This window comes from Garra rufa, chromosome 19 (genome assembly GCF_049309525.1).
Source record: "Garra rufa chromosome 19, GarRuf1.0, whole genome shotgun sequence".
NCBI lineage: Eukaryota > Metazoa > Chordata > Actinopteri > Cypriniformes > Cyprinidae > Garra > Garra rufa.
Genome location: NC_133379.1, coordinates 30,904,838 through 30,927,623, shown reverse-complemented (window position 1 = coordinate 30,927,623; position 22,786 = coordinate 30,904,838). Strand labels below are relative to the sequence as shown.

The 22,786-nt window shown below is 39.4% G+C and overlaps 2 protein-coding genes across 2 annotated transcripts in view; both read right to left on the bottom strand.

Annotated features, from left to right (window-relative positions):
• Window positions 1–22,786, bottom strand: part of npdc1a (neural proliferation, differentiation and control, 1a) — a 106,603-nt gene that overhangs the window by 8,816 nt on the left and 75,001 nt on the right. The window lies entirely within an intron of this gene.
• On the bottom strand, window positions 1,457–20,796 carry LOC141292835 (uncharacterized). Its single transcript, XM_073824897.1, has 2 exons — window positions 20,598–20,796; window positions 1,457–2,473 (listed from the first exon to the last, which is right to left on the bottom strand). The coding sequence occupies exons 1-2, from the start codon at window positions 20,794–20,796 to the stop codon at window positions 1,596–1,598; spliced, it is 1,077 nt and encodes a 358-aa protein (XP_073680998.1). The 3' UTR covers window positions 1,457–1,595.

The following is a 22,786-nucleotide window of genomic DNA, read 5'->3' as shown; positions in this document are numbered from 1 at the left end:
TGAAGTTATTTGAGATCACTGGGTGGCTTAAAAGGGGCTACATATCGATAGTACAAACATTGATCGACAACTCTGTGATTGGTCGGCGAACATGACGAAGTAGCGCGCTCAGTATTTTTCTGCAGCAGAGCAAGATCTCTTGATTGAGGGATTTCAGGAGTTTCAGAGTTTAATTAAAACGCAAGGGAAAACTGCAAAGGCTGGAAAAGCAAGGAGAGAGGGCTGGCAAAAAGTAATGAACAAATTAAATGCGTTAATGCTGCCCATGTTACATGTTTTTTCCTTGATATGTTATTTTATTTATATTTTTATTGTTTATACACTACCGTTCAAAAGTTTGGGGTCAGTAAGACTTGTAATAGTCTTTAAAGAAGTCTTCTGCTCATCAAGGCTGCATTTATTTGATTAAAAATACAGAAAAAAACAGTAATATTGCAAAATGTTTTTACAATATAAAGTAATGTTTTTTTAATATATATTTTAACATACTTTAAAATAGAATTTATTCCTGTGATGAAAAGCTGAATTTTTATCAGCTGTTACTCCAGTCTTAAGTGTCACATGATCCTTCAGAAATCATTCTAATATGCTGATTTATTATTAGAATGATCAATGTTGGATAATATTAACAGTTGTGCTGCCAAATATTTTTTGGAACCTGTGATTTGTTTTATATATATATATATATATATATATATATATATATATATATATATATATATATATAATGTCAATTATTTATTATTAACTTTTAATAAATTTTTAATTATTAACTTAATACATCCTTGGTGAATAAAATTATTAATTTACTTTACTTATAATACTTTTTTTTTCCCACGTGAGTCAGTCCGCCTCAGTCGTGCTTTTTAACCAATCAGATGTGACCTCGCCATTTCAACCAATCATAACCCGCCAGGAGCGCAGCCTGAATCCTGTTTACATGAAATAAACCTGCTCCAGAGCAGGTTTAAGCTTGCGCACCTGTTGCTATGACAGCAAGTCCCAGATGAGCTTCGAAGAACCGAGCGATCCAAGATCACGCAAAATCGTCAACAATCAAATCCAGCTAACTTAGTTAGCGACGTACGAAGAACGAGCCCCTGGTCTATATTTCTGGCATATCGTTCCCCTTCTGGAAGGCACATCATTGCACTAATGGAGCAACAGAAGGAGAAGAATGGACATCTGGGAGGAGGATGAAGAACAGAGTCCAAGGTGGAGATGACGGAGGGAGGAGCCTGTCTCTGTATGTCCTCGTGTTTCCTTCCCTTTCTCAGGGAACAAGGGTTGTAGTTGTAACCCGAAACGGTGATTTTAAAAATGCTAACAATGTCCTTTATTGTGCTTCAACCAAAAAACTGCACTTTCTGTGAGATCTCTTTTCAATTCATGATACACAAATGTGAAGTTCTTACATTGTAGACAGAGCAAACGCATTGTCCATAGTCCATTTTATTCCTTGCTCTTTTATGCATTACTGTGTCAACTAGCTATATTGTGTTGGACTGAGATTAAAGTGTACAATGGACAAAACATAATGAGAAACATAACTAGAATGTTCCATTTTATACATTTAGTTTGAAACTCACTCTACACTAAGGGGATCTGTTAGGCTCCTCTCTATTATGAATTTTCATGTGCCTGTCAAGGCTTCCTTTTTGACTGAAACAGTTTCCACACTGTTTGCATGTGTGAGGCCTCTCTCCAGTGTGAACTAACATGTGCCTGTTAAGGTTTCCTTTTTCATTGAAACTCTTTCCACACTGTTTGCATGAGTAAGGCTTCTCTCCAGTGTGGACTCTCATGTGAATGTTAAGGCTTCCTTTTTGATTAAAACTCTTTCCACACCATTGGCAGGTGAAAGGGCTCTCCGTAGTGTGAATTTTCTGGTGGACTTTAAGGTATCCACTTTGATTGAAACTCTCGCCACACTGTTTGCAGGTGTAAGGCTTCTCTCCAGTGTGAACTCTCATGTGTGTGTTAAGGTGTCCTTTTTGAATGAAACTCTTTCCACATTGTTTGCAGGTAAAAGGGTTCTCCGTAGTGTGAATTTTCTGGTGGACTTTAAGGTTTCCACTTTGAGCGAAACTCTTGCCGCACAGTTTGCATGTGTAAGGCTTCTCTCCTGTGTGAAGTCTTATGTGTCTGTTAAGGCTTCCTTTTAGAGTGAAACTCTTTCCACACCGTTTGCATGTGTAAGGCTTCTCTCTAGTGTGAATTATCATGTGTCTGTTAAGGCTTCCTTTTTGAGTGAAACTCTTTCCACACTGTTGGCAGGTAAAAGGGTTCTCTGTAGTGTGAATTTTCTGGTGGACTTCAAGGTTTGTAGTTTGAGCTCTTTGTTTAGAAGTCTTTTCAGACTGTAAAGAACAAAAAGATTTTTCTCCAGATACGAAATCATGAAGATTCTCAAACTGATCTTTCTCTTCAGTTTCATTCGGTACTTCTCTCTCCTCTTTCAGAGCTGTTAGGTCTAAGGTGGAAAAAAAGGAATAAAAGTTAACCCCAGTTTAATGGCACAAAACAATTAACATCAAAACATGTAGATATGTAATGCATGTATGCTAGATCCTATACCATGGTGTCCAAACCTGATCCTGCTCAGCCGGTACTAGGGATGCACCGAAATGAAAATTCTTGGCCGAAACCGAAAACCGAAACACCGAAAGAATTATGCCAATTATTAGCACCATTGCATTTATGGCTATGACTGTGTACCAATTTGACTAAAATCAAGGCATTGCAATTAAATAAATTAATATTAAAGTTTCGAAGAATAAATCAGTTATATTAATTTAAACAATTATTATCAATCAAGTATTATATAATAATAACAACATATACATATATTTTACTGCCTTTGTTAAAATTGTTTACATTTTTATAACACATTATCCATCAGTTCACATTTACAAGTCTATGTTTTTCTCTTCCAGCAGGAGGCGCTGTCAGACTGGTAAACAAAGCAGCGCAGCAAATGCCTTTGAAACGTGCAGCGCTCATATTTATTCAATAGATAGCCTTTTGAAGTTTCATTAAAATTAAGAGCTTTATTTAAGTCTTTCAAAAAACAACACTTACACAATAGTAGGGGACTAAATTAATATCAGCATATGAAGTATAATCGTCTGATGCTCAAAGCACTGTCAGCTTTCACTTTAATATATTGCGCAGTTTTCACATTGCTTGTGTGATATCCATTGGCTCACCTCCACGGTTTAAAATAATTATTTATAAAAATACAGTATATAGAAAAGGGATATATATTTAAAAATGTTGTGACGTAACACCAAAGTAAAGCCATTGTTTTTCACTCACTGAAAGCCACATCTGTCAGCGCAATGCGCCGGTCTCTGCTCTCATCACTGGCTGCACGCACGACTGCAGACACACTCCCTCTTGAAATTTCGGCATTACAAGTTTTGCAAATCGCTATCCATTGGTCTTTCTCAGATATACTGAAATACGCCCACACTGCAGAAGTGTTGCGTCAGACAAGCACGCGCAGGCCGCGGTTTCTGTTTGCGTCAACATACTGTTTCGGCCGTGTTGTTTCGTGATAAAAGTCTTTCGGTCTTTTCGGTGGCCGAATATTCGGTGCATCCCTAGCCAGTACCCTACAGAGTTTAGGCTGACCGTTATACAATTGATAAATAAATTATTATATATATTAGGGGTGGGCATAGATTAATTTTTTTAATCTAGATTAAATCTTGGAATTAATCTAGATTAATCTAGATTAAAATGGCTAATTTGAATTCTGCTGAAGGCATTCAGAATATGTGTGCTACCCAAATAATGACTTAAAGTCTTTGAGAATGGATCATAAAGTTCATAAAGCTGTTCTATGATAATTTGTTGATGAAAATAAATTATGTTCAATTAGATGTACTTGTGTTTACTAACTAACACTGAAATTATTTTTTCTCCCTATTAGATTGTGTTTTTTTAACGTCAACACCTACCCAGCCCATTACATGTTACACCGTACTTTTATTTTGACAGGTTGCCGTGAAGCTTTTGTGTCATACAGTATGATATGATGCTAGTTTTCTCAAATGAAACGGTAAAAGTGACACTCACAGCAGTTTGGGAGATTGAGTTTATCTGTTCATGTGAGATGCAAATGCCAAAAATTACCGGGAGCGTCACGTGTGTTTCAGTATGCGTGTAGTAAAAGCTCGTCTCCGCAATGCATACATACAGCTAGGCAAACGGAGCATACCGGATTCATATTAAAACGGTCTTTTTGCATTTCAGTTTTCACATACACTAGTCCATATCGCGATTTGAATTAAGTGACTGACCAACATTTGATTTATGAATCCAAAAAACGACGAATTTATGTGGCATTTCGCTATAGTAGATTCGGTTTTTATGAATGGAGGACGACGCGATTTATCTAATTTAAATTACTTTTAAAAACAACAAGTGTTTACTAAAGTGATGTACAAGCATACTAAATTGAAAACAATAAACACATACAGTGGTTTGGAAAAGTGTTGGCCCCCTTCCTGATTTTTTTTTTTTTTTTTTTGCATGTGTCACACTTTAATGTTTCAGATCATCAAACAAATGTAAATATTAATCAAAGATAACCCAAGTAAACACAACATACAGTTTTTGAATTACGTTTTTATATTATGTAGGGAATTCCAAACCCACATGGCCCTGTGTGAAAAAGTGTTTGCCCCCTAAACTTGGGCCACCCTTAGCAGCAACAACTCCAATCAAGTGTGTGCGATAACTTGCAATGAGTCTGTTACAGCGGTGTGCAGGAATTTTGGCCCACTCATCTTGGCAGAATTGTAGTAATTCTGCCACATTAGAGGGTTTGAGCATGAACCACCTTTTTAAGGTCATGCCACCCCAGGTGAAAAAAATATATACTTAAATGCAACGAAAACACACTTAAATACCCGCAAATAAATTTTTAGTACATTGTTATTTTTTGTGATAAATAAAAGTGTGATGTTTATACACTATAAATATACTAATTAAAAATATGTTTATACTTCAGTAGGACTTTAGTACACTTGAAAAAAAAGTACTAAATACCAGTAATACTTTTTGGTGTACTGAAATAAAGTATACTACAGAAAAAACATACAAAAGAGTTTTATTAGTGTGTTTTTTAAAAGTGTACTTTAAATGCTTTAAACATTAGTTGATTTTTAGTAGACTGTTTACATACTAATCCTAAGTTTAAAATAAGTTAATATATAAAAAATCTATTAGTAAAGTATTGTAGTAGAAGTAGATTTTCTCAAAAGTTGTACTTATGTACACTTAATATGAATGCATTATTAGCACTAAGACTTAAATTGATTTTGAGTGTGGTAATTTTAAGTTATATTAAATTGATTTTATTAAAAATCTATTAGCAATGTATTGTAGTAGAAGCACATTTTCTTAAAAGTTGTACTTATGTACACTTAATATGAATGCATTATTAGCACTAACACTTAAACTGATTTTGAGTGTGGTAACGGTGTGTTCACACGGGGCGCAAGCGTCAACGCTTAACGGAAGGCGTGGCTGACGTTTATGGTCATAGCAGCGTCAGCCAATAAAATGCTGCTCTTGAACAAGATGAACGTGATTGGCTGCCGCCTGGCCACTGTATTTGCATAGAGCGATCTGATTGGCTGACGCGGCGCTTCACTGGCGTTGCTCGCGGCAGAAGTTGATAATTTCTCAACTTCTGTCGCGAGCAACGCGAGTGAAGCGCCGCCGACGGATCCACAATTCCTTTCGGCAAAGCTTGACGTCACCCATTCAAAGTCAATGGGAAGCGTTGACGCTTGCGCCCCGTGTGAACACACCGTAATTGTCCCAGGAAATAAAACACTTTTCAGTAATGTACTAAAAGTGCTCTATTTTCACACACTAATTTTGTACTTATTGTACTAAAAACTAGTATTAAGTATATGTTAAGATAATCTTAATACCTTCTAAGTTTACTCAACTGTGCTATTTTGAGACACCATGAAATTGAACTAAAATGTGCTTTTAACATACTAAATATGTATTTTAAAAAATATATATTTAGTTACAACTAGAAATACACTTGAACCCTACTTTTAAACATTTATAAATATATTTATGACTAATTTTTTGAATAATATATTAAAAGAATATACAAATTGTTAAAAAAAAGTGTGCTAAAATACAATTTAAGTACACTTAGTGCACTTCCCTAATGTACTTAAAGTGCTCTATTTTCGGGCACTAACTTTGTACTCAATATACTAAAAGTTATTCTTAAGTACTTCTTAAGATAAACTTAAGATCATCTGAGTGTACTCAACTGTGCTATTTTGAGAAACCATGAAGATGAACTAAAATGTGCTTTTAACATACTATCTTAGCATTTCCAAAAATGTATTTTGTTACCACTTATAATAAAATTGAAACATATTTCATAAACCTTTAAATATACTAATAATACATAAAAAAAAATAAACTTACTGATTATTTAAAATACATGAATAATATATAACAAATGTATACAAAGTTTATGTCACGCCCTTGGACTGTTTGTCTTGGTTTTTCCCAGTGTTTCCCCCATTGGACTGTCTGTTTGGTTTCTCCCATGCCCTTTTTTGGTCTTCCTGCTCATTAGTGTGATCCCCTCCACCTGTTGTTGTAATTATCTCCCCTTTATAAGTTTGTTTGATTTCTCTGTCCAGCTACAAGCGTTACACCTATGTTCCTTCGTTGTGTGCGCGGCTTCTCCAGTCATTCCTGTCTATCGTTACTCTGCCTGAGGATTTATTGAAGACTTTTTATTGAAAACGTTATTTTATGCCTTCCTACACGCTTCGTGACAACGTATTAATAATGTATTGCCCACACATTTTTATTCATTACAATACAATAATTAATTAATTAAAATATATGAATTATAATAATAAATGTATACAAAGCGTATTTATAATGTCTTGCCCACATATTTTTATTTATAAAAAATACATTATAAACACGCTATGTGTAATTTATTAAATATTATTCATGTATTTTAAATGATCAACAAGTGTATTTTTTATTAATAAAAATTTGTGGGCAATTCATTATAAATATGCTTTGTATACATGTGTTATATATTATTCATGTATTTTAAATAATTAGTAAGTTTATTTTTTATGTATAATTAGTATATTTAAAGGTTTATGAAATATGTTTCAATTGTATTGTAAGCGGTAACAAAATATTTTGAAATGCTGAGAAAGTATGTTAAAAGCACATTTTAGTTCATCTTCATGCTGTTTCAAAATAGCACAGTTGAGTACACTTAGATGATCTTAAGTTTATCTTAAGAATTACTTAAGAATAACTTTTAGTATTTAAAGTACAAAATTAGTGCACGGAAATAGAGTACATTAGGGAAGTGCACTGTATTTTAGCACACTTTTTTCACACTTTGTATATTTTAATATACTGTATTGTTATACTTTAAATTAGTCATAAATATATTTATAAATGTTTAAAAGTAGGGTTCAAGTGTATTCCTTTTTGTAACTTAATATATATTTTTTAAATACAGATATAGTACGCTTAGATATGTTAATGCTCATCAGAGTATTTTCCCAAAAGTCTTGGGGATCATCAAGATGTGTTTTAAAAACTGAGACGAGCCTTTATGTTCTTTTTGCTCAGCAGCAGTTTTTGTCTTGGACCTCTGCCATGCAGGCCATTTTTGCCCAGTCTCTTTCATGAAGTTTTGCAGGCTCTTTAGATGTTGTTGTAGCTTTTGAGGACCTTTTGGTGTACTTCACTCAGGCAGGTCCTATTTATGATTTCTTGATTGCCAACAGGTGTGGCAGTAATCAGGCCTGAGTAAGGCTAGAGAAACTGAACTCAGGTGTTAGGGGTGGGCGATATCTCGATATTTAAAATATATCGAGATATTTTTTAAACTCGATATGAATTTTGACATAATGTTTGATATAATGTTTATATTTAATTTTCGCCTCTAAGATTGTTTGCCTTCTCTGTGTTGTTCTCGCCCCCGTCTCTTTGCTTTTGTTCCCCCTCCCCTCGCCTGTCTTCTCATTCAACATGAGTCTCTGCAACCTCCCCCGAGGCTACAGAACTCGTCGCAAAAAAAGGACAACCGGCTCCATTACATGGAGATACTTTGGTTTTAAGGCGTCAAAAAGCAAATTTAATACCCCGCGTTTAGAGAGCGACTCCCCAATACGCGCAAATTAGGCTACATTAAATGCTTGAAAAAGTCGGTCTCTATTTGCACTTTGAATATTAAAAGAGTAGTACTTTGATCATGGCAGATTTATGGACCATGACGATCCATTAACCCATTAACTGTTACTCCCATTTTTGAACAGACGTGAAAATGAAGAATTGAAACTTAAATCTTTATAATTCATAAACATTTTGTAATATGATTTTGATGTACATTGTCCATGTTAATGCTATGTCTGATTTTAAAATGGCTTTCAAATTATGAATTTTGATATTTTAAGTTTTCATCTGCTATAGCCTATCATTTCTAAAGTGTAATAGAGAAAAAAGGTAACAAGGGTGTCTGTGAAAAAGGTCAGAACTCCTGTTATGAAGTATATTTTTAAAGTGCACTCTACATAATTTGTAACACAACAAAATGTTAAATATCTTTTTAGGAGCCTTAGACCTTTCCTATGTAATATGGTTTGATTTGATTAGATTAGGCTTTATTTGTAAAATGGTGAAGTAAACTGTGTAGCTCTAATATGTATACAGGGATTTTTAAAAGAAAATTTGCAGAAGCACTTTGTTCTGAACTGCCTACCTCTGAGTTTCAATAAAAAAGACTTTGGATTTTGGCATATTTGTTTTTGCAGTAGTTTTTGGGGGGTTATTTATCCAGTAAAGATATTGAGATATATTTTTTTCTGCATATCGCCCAGCCCTATCAGGTGTGATAAAACACTGTTATGTTTTAACACTTTTTCACACAGGGACATTTGGATTTTATTTTCCCTTCATTAAAAGAAACCGTTTAAAAACTGCATCTTGTGTTATCTTTGATTAATATTTAAATTTGTTTGATGATCTGGAATATTAAAAATCAGGAAGGGGGCCAACACTTTTTCACACCACTGTAAAACAGGCAAGAGTCCAACACAATCATAAAAACTTAACTCTCATACTTTGTTAAAAGCCAACAAGTAAAGATGAGTTTTAAGACTAGGTCCCCCGGTTTTTAACCTTATGGCAGGAACAACCTAAAGTAAAGGCTCAGTGGATCTAAGTGCTCTTGTTGGAGTGTATAGCTGTATTAAGTCAGAATATGCTAGTCCATTTAGTGATTTAAACACTAAAACCAAAATCGATTAAAATCCATTATAAAATGAACAGGAAATACTTTTCGTGACCTTGACAGTGTTATTTACTTGTAAAAAAAAAAAAAAAAAAAAAAAAAAAATGAACAGGAAGCCAATGGAGAGGTGCCAGAATTGGTGTAATATGTTCTCGTTTGTGTTCCTGTCAACATAAGAGCAGCAGCATTCTGTACCAACTACAAATGTATGAGAGAAGCCTGGTTAATACCTAAACATATGTATAACTCTTTCAAAGTCACTAAAAGATAGAAAAGACTCCACTTTGGATAATTGCCTCAACTGGAAACAACTAGCTTTAATTACTGAATTAACCTTTTTTTCCAGTTTTCACTCCATAATAACACCCACATTTTTTACATGTACCGCTGTAAGATCTAAAAGCAAGAGGAAAGCATAATTACCAAAGTCATTAGCTAATAACTGGTCATTAAAAACTTTTACAAGTGCCGTTTCAGCGCTATGATGGGATTTAAAACATGACTGGAGCACTTCCTGAACCCCATGTAAATCTAGAAAAGACAGCAGTTGTATTAAAACAACCTTTTCTAACACTTTGGGAAGAAATGGCAGTTTTGATACAGGTCCAAATTTGCCTTTTTAATCAATGGTTCCACTATTGCATGTTCAAAATTCTGTGGTGCAACACCTGAGGTGAGACTGCTATTTATAATTCTCTAAATATTGGGTCCAATGGTTTCAACAACAAGTGTGAAGGGACAATGTTCATACAGTAAGAAGATGGTTTCATCTTACCAATAATGTCTCCTAAAAACTAAAGAGACACAGGCTCAATCTGGTTGAAACGTTTTAACCAGATTGAGCCTGTGGTTTTATGACAGCTGTATCTTCTATCAAAAAAGAAATAATAGAAACCAGCCTACATTTTAACTGGGAAGAGGAACAGACATTTACTTATTTAAGCTAATAATTAGGACTGTATAAATCAGCTTACAATTGATTCACATTTACTGCTATAATAAAAAATACACTTACATTATAGTTTATATAGATTACAGTAAGCCTTGATATGCACTTGTCCTTTAGACAGCTAAATCAATCATCCATTTGTAGAAAAAAGTAACAAGTTTTATGTAAGAAAAAATAAATAATTTGTTGTTCAAGTAATTTATTTACAAGCAATATTCTCTCTACAATTTCATCAGTTCTAACATAAATAAGAATATCTGTGGTATTCATCACATTAAGTTGATGGATGTAATTTAAAGTTGTTTTTATATAAAGAATAAGTATGATTAAAAAAAACTATGAAAGTATATTTGGGAATATACACATAAAATCATGATTTTAGCTTTAAGAAAAGGTTTATTTATTTTATGGTGAAATACAGCACCTTCTTTATAAATATGCCCTACTGCTCCTCTCTGATGCACTTGAAGCGTGGTCATCAATTTATTTACTTCATTATATTAATATTATTTGAATTATTCTTTATTTCCTGAAAAAGCATGAAAAACTATCATCTGTTCCGTTTGTAAAGTCTCAGTGAGCTTTTATGAGGTTTCACGCATACACAGAAAGGCAAATTTAACACTTTCTTACGTTCAAGTGTGGACGAGAAACTTTTGGAAAATGCTTGAAAACGTTAGAGTGGATGGAGAAAATTTTTACAACAAAAACACCTTTTCATTTGTATCCGGATTAATTTAGATGTAGCTTCAGTGTCCACTGTCTGTTTTATTTGCTTACCAAATACTTTAAATGAACAAATGCAAATGTAGTCAGCATGCAGTAGCCAAATGTGATTACTTACATTTCAAGGTTTGTGCAAATAATTTTCTTAGATACTTTTGCATAATTAGCCAAAGTGCTATCAATGGTTTTAATATTATGTCAGATATTGGGTTTAATATCACTGAAAAATGTTTAAGGCTTTTTCCCATATTATTGTTACAACATAAATGCATGATGCAATAATAACAAATGTTAAGTGTGAACGCAGGATATTGAAGGCAGCGTTAGTATTTGTCATGTGATCTCAACACTTCTGTCAAATGTCTTAACATTTCTACACTCGTGTGACATTGTTCATAAATATCATTCCTTTCTGAAGTGAATTCAGCTTTCAGAATAAAAACCAACCTGTTTGTTCCTCAGTATCTTCATGTTTGACTCTGAATGCTTCTTCAGTCTTCAAGTCTTCAATCTCCTCTTTAATAAATGCCATCTTTGTTTGTTCTTTAGTTTCTTCATGTTTGACTCTGAATGTTTCTTCGATCTTCATGTCTTCACTCTCCTCTTTAATAAACACCATCTTTAAATACTATAGTGTCACATGGATCTCTGATGTTTCTCCAGGAGTTTTTCTGTGTGTTTGAACACTTTGTCCTGTTTAAGATGAGAATAATTAAAGATAAAATAAATGCAAACTAAACACTCTGGGTGCGTCTTAATTAGTTCAGTTGTCAGAGTGAGAGCTACAGTAAGAGATTTGATAATAACTATACACAAGTTAAACATATCGTTCATATTTAGGTAGGCTAGTTTTAACTTACATTTGGTGTTGAATTATTTGTACATCATATCTAATATATTACACTTTCATGAAATCATTCTCGGTTGTGATTCACTTGTTTGTGTTTGTTGTCGTTTGTGGTCCGCGTGCCGCTGAATCGAATCACTGAATCATTTCACAATGATTTGATTCAAATGATTCGGATTCTCAGTTTCTCTCATCACTTCTTATCATCACACGATTGATTCATGATATAGAGAGAGAAATGAGACGCATCTTCTCTGTTACTAATGGCTAACGCTTTAACTAACACTAAATAAAGCATTACAATGTTATATTTAAGAATTATGCATTTATTTTACGTAACTTGTAAAAAACGCTTTAATTCATTTATTTAAAAGCTTTAAAACCACGAACCTTTCTTCAGGTGAATCGCAACAGATGAGGAGAGTGGCGAATCTTAATGACGTCACACCACCAGAGCAAAATAAAAGTCCGATTCATACACTTATCTCTCTCACTGAAGTCTGACTCGATGTCTTCTTAGAAATTAATAAGTGTACAGCTCACTGAGCTCAGACTCGATTGCAACTAAAAGATTATTTATCACTCAGCTAAGCATACTCAATGCTAAATAGACTTAAAACCTAACTGAAAATGTTTAGAAATATGGTGATTTAGAAAAGACTAATTTGCCCAACACAACTTTATAGTTCCTTGAAGATTAAAGGAACCACAGAAATAAGCAAATACTTGTTTAAAATAGACACGTCTAAGTAATAATTACTGCAAAATATAATTATTTGTTGAATATTAAATATAATTTTGGTCCAAATTTAATCATAGCCTAAGAAAAAAGTGTATAGATAAATAAAACATTTAAGCTGAATATATTTTGCTAAATGTGTGTATGAATACAAATGTAAAATCATGGTAAGTGTCTGAAGGTGAGACTTTCCCTGATCTCTGTTATAATGAGTGTTATTATGCTGATTGGATTGGAGTCGCAGAAAATCTGAGCAAATTCCTGTAACTGCTGTAAATCAATAACCTCAATGTACTGTTTTATTCCAACAGCAAACAAGGATGTTTTATAAGAAAAATATTAGTTTTGAGTGTCATACATATTCAAATGTATTGCAATACTTGAAAAAGTATGTGTAATATGTAAAGCATAAAACTAAACAAATGAAAACATATGGTGTAAATATCTCTAAATTGAATAAAGTTTAGCAAAAGTAGAGACATATGGTCCATTGGAAACCCCATACAACAAAGTTTCATGTGAACAACTGGACAACATTTAGTGTAATGAATGTGTTTATTTATTCAGGGATGGTATAGAAAATGACTTCAGTAACACAACATTTAATATGTCAGAATTACCTGGAATCCTTGTTATTTAACACATATTAGATATTGCTGACACTTTCTAAATAATTTAAAAGATTGTTAAAAGATTATTTGTAGCAAAGCTTGATTCTATCTATCTATTACCTCCCCATTTTAAGATTCAGAAAATGCAGCAGTAAACCAACAATAAAGTCATGACTGTAATGTATGGATGTGTGTTGTTGCTTTGATAGTCGTCACATCCACTGCTGCTCTGAGCTCTGGATTGGCTGCTGTCTGTGGTGCTGAACATCATTACAAGTCAAATCAGGAATCAAGTCAGGACCATTTAGGCTACGTCTACATTAATCCGGATACATTTGAAAACAGAGTTTTCATTTTAAAACGCTCTCCGTCCACACTAGCGTTTCCAAGCGCTTTCCAAAAGTTTTTCATCCACACTGTAGGAAAACATAAAATTCGCCTTACTGCGCATGCGTAAAGCCTCCAAAATTATACAGACGTAATAAGTTTTCCCGCAATTCTTTGACAAATTTGGCAGTGTGTTCTTTAGAGTGCGGATCGGGCCGCATTTTTCTGTCCGAGCCCGGCCCGAGTCCGACAGAGCAGTAACCGAACCCGACCCGAGCCCGACAAGCATTAAGATATTTATGTCCGAGCCCGATCCCAGCCCGACACAGTTAAAATCTCTTTTTTCACTCATACTAATGACACATGCACTTTTTTGTGTGGAAAGCCCGCTTTTATTAAGCAACTGTAAAAAAAGCGTACGGGAATGTCAACAGATGAGAGCATCAGTGCACACTGGGCAAAAAGCGCCGTTATAACACGGGCGCACTATCGCGCTGAGGTGACCGAGCCCGACCCGAACCCGAGCATCCTTTCTAAATATCTGTCCGAACCCGGCCCGACCCGTCGGGTTCCGTCGGGTACCGTCGGGCTCGGCTCGGGTATCCATCCTCTAGTGTTCTTCATGAACTGTAAGTAAAGCAGAAGCAGTTCACTGAAGTAATTTGCCTCAGACACCACAAATTGAACTCATTACTTGGCCCCCTGGTGGTTGGGTGCCAGTTAGGGTTACTAACACCTTAAATCAGCGGTTCTCAATTCCAGTCCTCGCGCCCCCCCGCTCTGCACATTTTGTGTGTTTCACGTATCGCTTCCGACGTTTGTTCTATTCCAACGTTACTGCCCTTCGAAGTGGACATCACAGGATATTCCGCCATTATTCATTAGTTCAAATCGAGCGTATGTGTTCCATTTGAAGGTCATTAAAGCGTGCGAGACGTAAATTTAAAATGCATTTATTTACAGATGCACTTATGTCACACTTCTCTAGTAAGTTTCATCTGTGTGTGAAGACGCTGCATGCGGTGACGTAGCGCAAATATGTGAATGAATGTTTCGAAGTATAGTAAACAGATTTCCCCCGCTTAGGGAGCAGGGAGCAATGAACACTGTGCAGGCAATGTCAATCGGAACACATCCTGCACGGACCTCACTTCTAACGAGCTCGTTATCTGAATCGGGTGTGTTAACTAAGCGAGACATGCAAAATATGCAGAGCGGGGGGGCGCGAGGACTGGAATTGAGAACCGCTGCCTTAAATGATGGATGTGGTGTAGTGTGTTGTGTTTGCAGTAGATGCTTCTCTTTACAGGCAGATAGTGGCGGAACAAATAATTATTGGAAGGTGTTGAGGCGTGTAGTAGCAGTTTTTGGGAGAGAGGGGAAAAACTGGGACCACCACACTATGGGAATTACCTCTTGCTTGAACTGATTGTCAAGTTTGACCCCTTTTTACAAGAACATTTAAAAAATAACATGGACAGAAGGGTAAAGGTATGCTCTCTCACTTATCCTCTAGAATCTGAGAAGAATTTATCTCGTTAATGGGTGAGAAAAAAAAAAGGCAGCTGAAATCAAACAGGCCAAAGGTGCGTTTACACTGCCGCCTGCCACCACCGTTTTTATTATTTTTATAGTAAAAAAATGTACAATTAAAAACAGTCGCATCACAGATCAGATTTAATTCACACTTGAGAAGAATCAGTCAAGCTGACTGACAAGAATGTGAGAAAGCACCTGTTGGGCAATATTTTGGATTTTAAAAAGCCTGTTGACTTTTTTCGTTTATTTGTAGTGGTATTAGAAGATTTTTTTAAACATTTGTTTAATTGGTTTCCCAGTTTTTGCTGATTTTTTTACTTTTATTTAAACTTAACTTGCAATTTATTTATTTTATTTGACATCAAGGTGTAGCCGTGTCTCCGAGCTTTTTTATTCATTTTGCTAATAAACTTTCTACGTTTCTTATTTGGTGCCATAGTATTTACTTAGTTTTGTATACCTGTGTACACTTTGTGAAAGTAATTTGTTATTTTATACCACTTCTATCTCATTGGTCTTTCCCACGGTAGCCGTGACACTGATGTAGAAAAAGCATTAATGCCAACAAATTTGAATATCCAGGAAAAGTCCATTTATTTCAATAATTTGTTTCAAAAAGTGGAACGTGTGTATTATTTCACTACACACAAAGTGAAATATTTCAAGCCTTTATTTGTTGCAATTTTAATGATTATGGATTAAAGACAAAAAACAAATCCAATAATTCACAAAATTAGAATATTTCATGTGACCAATAAAAAAAAAAGGATCTTAAACACATGTTGGCCTTCTGAAAAGTCTGTTAATGTATTATATTATCCTTTGTACTTTGTTGGGCCTACTTTTGCTCCAATTTTTTTTGCTCTTGCATCAAGGCGACGTGGAGGCAATCTCTGTTCCCTCATCTTCCTTTTGACAATACCCCATAGATTTTCAATGGGGTTTAAGGCGAGCTGCCTGCCAATTAAGTACAGTTATTCCATGGCTATTAAACCAGGTACTGGTAGTTTTGGCTTTGTGGGCAGGTGCCAAATCCTGCTGGAAAATAAAATCATCATCTCCAAAAAGCTTGTTGGCAGCAGGAAGCATAAAGTGCTCTAAAATTTCCTGGTAGACAGCTGCATTGACGGTAGACTTGATAAAAGACAATGGACCCACACCAGCACATGACCTGCTCCCCAAACCATCACTGACTGTGGAAACTTCACACTGGACTTTAAGCAGCTTGACTTTTGTGCCTCTCTGGTCTTCCTCCAGACTCTGGGACCTTGATTTACAAATGAAATGCAATATTTGCTTTCATCTGGAAACAGGACTTGGGACCACTGGGCAACAGACCAGTACTTTTTCTCTTAAGCCCAGCACAAACGCTTCTGATGTTGTTTTTGGTTCAGGAGTGGCTGGACCCATGTCATGCAGACGTCTGTATGTGGTGGTTCTTGATGCACTGACGCCAGCCCCAGTCCACTCCTTATGAAGCTCCCCCAGATTTCTGAACCGCCCTTGCTTGACAATCCTCTCTGTCACTTATGCACCTTTTCCGGCCACATTTTTCCCTTTCTCTTAACACTCTGTTAATATAAATTGATACTGCGCACTGTGAGCATCCAGCTTCTTTTGCAATTGCCCTTTGAGACTTTTCCTCCTTAAGGAGGGTGTCAATGATGGTCTTCTGCACAACCGTCAAGTCTTCCCCGTGATTCTGAAGCCTGTGGCATCTTTATGCTGATGGTGAGATTTATTTTAATTATTTTAGCTTTACGGTTAGTTCATGTCCTACTACCACCCATGTCCTCACCCATCATTTTATGCTCTTTTTTTTCTGTGCAGTCTGCCTTTTACATTTCTCTGAATGCTCCTTTTGACTACACAATTGTAAGGAACTGTTATTTCTATTTGCTTGGGGTAGCTTTTAAAATATATATTTAAAAACATATTTACTAAAATGTTAATCTACCTTTGTTTTGTTCAGGAGGATATGCCAGTGCTGAGGAAGTGGTTGTGTGTGATGTTGATGGAAAATTTCCCACTGGACAAGTAAGTCACACGTGGGCATTCAGATATTTAACTGTTCATGGCAGGATTCATGTTATAATGTTTGCATTACCGATGTGGGGAAAATGAAATAACTACCTCCAAAAACTACATTATCTGGCCATGAAGAAGTGTTCGCTCACCAGACAGAGGGATCAAGGGAATTGCTGAGCGGCCTTCGACAGCCATTATTTCGCCTGAGGAGGCGAAGACATGAGGAGACGGAGGTAAAAGTTTGTAATTTCAAGGCAGTCATAACAGAAACTCGTGGCACAACAAATGCAGAACAGACTTTTTCTCTTAACCACGAGTCATCTGCAATTCATGTAGTGAAATGGGAACATAAAACTGGATGAAGTAGGCCCAGTGGCCTAGTAGGCCCAGTTCCAAGTTTTCTGACACATGACAATCGCTGTTTAACTTGGCTTTGTGATTACTTTATTAGGCTGTTGGCGAAGCAAAACGGGGGAAGAATGATCCCTTCATTTTGGATGATGCCATGGTCAGTTTTCAGTTAAAGGAACACTCCACTTTTTTTGGAAATAGGCTCATTCTCCAACTCCCACCGAGTTAATAAGTTGATTTTTACCGTTTTGAAATCCATTCAGCCGTTCTCCTGTTCTGGCGATATCACTTTTAGCATAGCTTAGCATAGATCATTGAATCCTATTAGACCAATAGCATCATGTTCAAAAATGACCAAAGAGTTTCGATATTTTTCCTATTTAAAACTTGACTCTTCTGTAGTTATATCGTGTACTAAGACCGGTGGGAATGCAAAGCTGCGAGTTTCTAGGCTGATAAGATTAGGAACTACACTCCCATTCCGGCGTAATAGTCAAGGAAGTTTGCTGCCATAATATGGCCGAAGCAGGCGGAGTATTATCAGAAATGAGTTCCCAGCTAGTTTAGCATTTGCACGTGCTGCGTGGTATTACTGCTCCTGCTTCAGCCTTATTACGGCAGCAAACTTCCTTGACTATTACGCCGGAATGGGAGTGTAGTTCCTAATCTTATCAGCCTAGAAAACCGCTGCTTTACATTTCCACCGGTCTTAGTACACGATATAACTACAGAAGAGTCAAGTTTTAAATAGGACAAATATCAAAACTCGTTGGTTATTTTTGAACATGATGCTATTGGTCTAATAGGATTCAATGATCTATGCTAAGCTATGCTAAAAGTGATATCGCCAGAACAGGAGAACGGCTGAATGGATTTCAAAACGGTAAAACTCAACTTATTAACTTGGGGGGAGTTGGAGAATGAGCCTATTTCCAAAAAAAGTGGAGTGTTCCTTTAACACTTCAAAAGCATCACAGTAGCATCATACCAAGATGACAAAGTGTTAATGACTTGTTTTTTTGGTCAGATTGTCAGCATGGATGAAGAGAAAAGCCATGAAGATGTATCCATGGTAATACCCACCCTCTCTCATCTATCATCCTGCCTTTCCTGCATAATCTATTTCTGTTATGCCAGAGCTCCCTGGATGGCTGGACACACAAAAACAACATTGTAGACCAGGGCAGGGGAGGTGTGTATGTGGGCTCTGAAGGTGTTTCACTGCATGCCTCCCCCCTTTCAATGCAAAGACATCTTAGATGAGGCTTATATCAGTGCTTAGGTTTGGCAAAGGCAGTGTGCGTGTGGAGATATAGGCTTGTTTTCACCCCTTCACTGTCACGATCTGGGCTGTGGGGTTTTCCCTCAGCCACCTGAGGTCACTGTTTCCCCTTTTCCCTTCCTCTCGCACTTCCCTCCTGATCTCGTACACCTGTCTCATCACTCAGACCCACAGCTGACCCTCATTATCACAGACTTTATAATCTCCACTCTTTCCCCACTCTAGGAGTCTGCATTGTTTCCTGTTGGTTTGTATTTTGTGTCCCTTGAAGTCTTGCTCCAGTCTTGCTCTTGTTTTTTCGTGTCGTGTTGTGCCGTGTTGGCCTTTTGTTTGTTTGTTTATTGTTCATTAAAATCCTTTCCCTGCATTTTGGACCCAGATCTCCTCTATCTCACCGTGACAGAATGCAGACTCCACAGATGGGTCCAGCGGGGAGTCTTTTTTTTTTTCTGAGGAGGCGGCGGCGTTTGAGGCGGCGTCGGCCGCTCGGTTCGAGGAGGTCATTTACCTCCAACTGGCCGAGATGGAGGCCTGTAGGGCCGAGTCGGCGCGACGGCGTTCCCGCTTTGCAGTGGGGGTGGAGTGGCTCTTCCGTGGGAAGGCGGAAGTGTCCACGCTCTCTGTTCCTGACGCGGCGGTGACCGCGCTCTCTGTTACGGACGCGGCGGTGACCGCGCTCTCTGTTACGGACGCGGCGGTGACCGCGCTCTCTGTTCCGGACGCGGTGGTGACCGCTGTCTCTGTTCCTGATGCGGTGGCGACCGCTATCTCTGTTCCTGATGCGGCGGTGACCGTTCTCTCTGTTCCGGACGCGGCGGTGACCGCTCTCTCTGTTCCGGACGCGGCGGTGACCGTTCTCTCTGTTCCGGACGCGGCGGTGAACGCTCTCTCAGTTCCGGACGCGGCGGTGACCGCTCTCTCTGTTCCGGACGCGGCGGTGACCGCTCTCTCTGTTCCGGACGCGGCGGTGAACGTTCTCTCAGTTCCGGACGCGGCGGTGACCGCTCTCTCTGCTCCTGACGCGGCGGTGACCGCTCTCTCTGCTCCTGACGCGGCGGTGACTGCGCCCTCTGTTCCTGACGCGGCGGTGACCGTTCTCTCTGTTCCGGACGCGGCGGTGACCGTTCTCTCTGTCCCGGACGCGGCGGTGACCGCTCTCTCTGCTCCTGACGCGGCGGTGACTGCGCCCTCTGTTCCTGACGCGGCGGTGACCGCTCTCTCTGTTCCGGACGCGCCGGTGACCGCTCTCTCTGTTCCGGACGCGGCGGTGACCGCTCTCTCTGCTCCTGACGCGGCGGTGACTGCGCCCTCTGTTCCTGACGCGGCGGTGACCGCTCTCTCTGTTCCGGACGCGGCAGTGACCGCTCTCTCTGTTCCGGACGCGGCGGTGACCGCTCTCTCTGCTCCTGACGCGGCGGTGACTGCGCCCTCTGTTCCTGTCACGGCAGTGACCGTTCTCTCTGTTCCGGACGCGGCGGTGACCGTTCTCTCTGTTCCGGACGCAGCGGTGACCGCTCTCTCTGCTCCTGACGCGGCGGTGACTGCGCCCTCTGTTCCTGACGCGGCGGTGACCGTTCTCTCTGTTCCGGACGCGGCGGTGACCGTTCTCTCTGTCCCGGACGCGGCGGTGACCGTTCTCTCTGTTCCGGACGCGGCGGTGACTGCGCCCTCTGTTCCTGACGCGGTGGTGACCGTTCTCTCTGTTCCGGATGCGGCGGTGACCGCGCCCTCTGTTCCGGACGCGGCGGTGACCGAGCTCTCTGTTCCGGATGCGGCGGTGACCGCGCCCTCTGTTCCGGACGCGGCGGTGACCGAGCTCTCTGTTCCGGACGCGGCAATGACAGCGGACGTTCCACTGGCGGCGAGGCCAGCTCACGTTCCCTTGGCTGTGGTGCCCGCGGACATTCCTCTGGCGGCGAGGCCAACTGACGTTCCCCTGGCGGCGATGCCCGCGGACGTTTTTCCTGGGTCCGGTCGTGCCCTGCCCAAGTTCTCATGCCCTGTGCTGGTTTTGCCCAGCCTCCCAGAACATTCTTCTCCGGGCCTGCTGCAACTGCACGGGCCTGGCCCGCCATCCCTCCCCCTGATTCACCTTCCTCCGTTCCTCCTCCCTCCAGACTGTACTGATACTGCTGTTTGGGTCCATGCTGTTAATATGCAGAAAATCACCCACTGCACTTGACTGAACGACTTCTGTAGCTGTAATAAGATGACATTTCTTTCTTGAATGCTGTTTTTAAATGCTCTAGTGTGAAGTTAAACATAGTGGATTGTGTGCAGTTGTAACAGAGGGGTCTGAAGTGTGGGTCCAAACGCAAGCTTTATTGAGTAAGAACAGACGTAGTCAAAATGGGCAGGGTCAGAGACGGCAAACAGAAGCATCCAAGATCATCCAAAGAGTAATATGAATAAACAGGTGAAGGTGTCAGGGCAAGCAGCAAGGTTCAACAAACACAAAACAGTCCAGGACCAAACACAAAGCCAAGGCTAGGAAACCTAACAATAAAAAACAAAGGGAAACAATAAAGGCTAAACAACAATCGGCAAAACGGGGTGTGAGGGAGTGACTTAAATAAAAAACACATGGGAGCACATGACAAAAACAACCGATGGGAAGTGAACACATGGAACAGAGGAATCAAACAGAATAAGACACACAGACAAAGGTGAAACATGGTAGATTGAATGAACAAAACGCATTTAGAGTCCGTACTGGAGTGCCCTCTAGTGGAGTCCATAGGCACTCCAGCTGGTGACCATAACATAGAAGCCCTCCAGGGCGGCACAGACAGAGCAGGAGCCCACCAGAGCAGAGCAGACGAAGCAGGAGCCAATTAGGGTGGCACAAATGGTGCAGAAGCCCACCAGAGCGGAGCTGATAGAGCAGGAGTCCTCCAGGGCAGAGCAGACGCAGCTGGAGTCCACCAGAGCAGAGTCGACAGAGCAGACAATTCTGAAACACACAACACCGGTAGAGACAATATGGGACATTCTGGGAAGACATTATTGGCTTCCTTCACTGTGACTTGGCAGGCAGAGTGTTCATATGCGGCCTCCATGGCCATAACAGGAAAGGCAGAGAGTTCAACAATGGCCTCCATAGCTGTGACAGGACAGGCAGAGAGTTCATGGGCTGAGTATGTGTCACAGGACGATATCACCGTGCAAGAAGCAGATGCAGTCATCCCCATTTTATGAGGTTCTGCGGCCTCAGCCGCCGCCTCTGGAAAAACTGCGATGACCTCTGTAGCCATGGAGGATGCTGAAGTAGACGAGGCTGCCTCCAGAGGTTCTGCAGCGTGAGCTGCTCCCTCTGGAGACTTGATAGTGGTGTACACGGCCCAGACACACTGGAGAGAAACTCCCATTATGGGAAGTGTTGTGGACAGGGGAGTCAGTTCGTGGGTAGGAAGCGTGAGGTGAATTGGCTTGGGGATTCTAGCAGAGTGTACGGAATGACAGCGTTGGTTCCTCCAAGCTAGATGCCAGACTAGGATGACGAAGGACTGATTTTAAATCAGGTTGGACGGCTGAGATGTGACTTGGCTTTACTGGAACAACTGCGATTTGACTTGGCTTTACTGGATCAGTTGTGACTTGACTTGGCCTTGCTGGAACAGCTGTGGTTTGAATTTACTGAAGCAGATGGGGCATAACTGGAACAGCTGCAACATGACTTGACTTTGCTGGGACAGCTGGGACTTGATGTGATTCAGGAGGTGCTGTAGTGTCTTGACTTGACTTAGGATGTAAAAAGTGTCTTTGCTTGAATCAGGATGTGAGGCTGAATCTTAACTCTAAAGGAACAGCTGCGACAGAACTTGACCTTGAAAGAACAACTTGACTTGGCACAGGAACCGCAGCTGTGATGTGACTTGACTTTGCAGGAACAGTAGTTGGTGCAGGCTCAGGAGAAGCAGACATGACGTTAACAGGCTGTGGCTTGGCAGGCCTGATGCTAGCAGGCACTGGCTTGGCTGATGCCATGACTTAAGGTGGCTGTGGCTTGACAGACATGGCGTAATCTGGTTCTGGAGCAGCAGACTTGATGTGGGCTAGTTCTGG

What these genes read in the sequence shown, in the direction of transcription:
- LOC141292835 (XM_073824897.1), bottom strand. Translation starts at nt 20,796, where the DNA reads ATGGCGGGCCAGGCCCGTGCAGTTGCAGCAGGCCCGGAGAAGAATGTT. An exon ending in GGCACCACAGCCAAGGGAAC is followed by an intron (nt 2,474 to 20,597) that starts GTGAGCTGGCCT and finishes TTTCCACCTTAG; the next exon opens with ACCTAACAGCTCTGAAAGAG.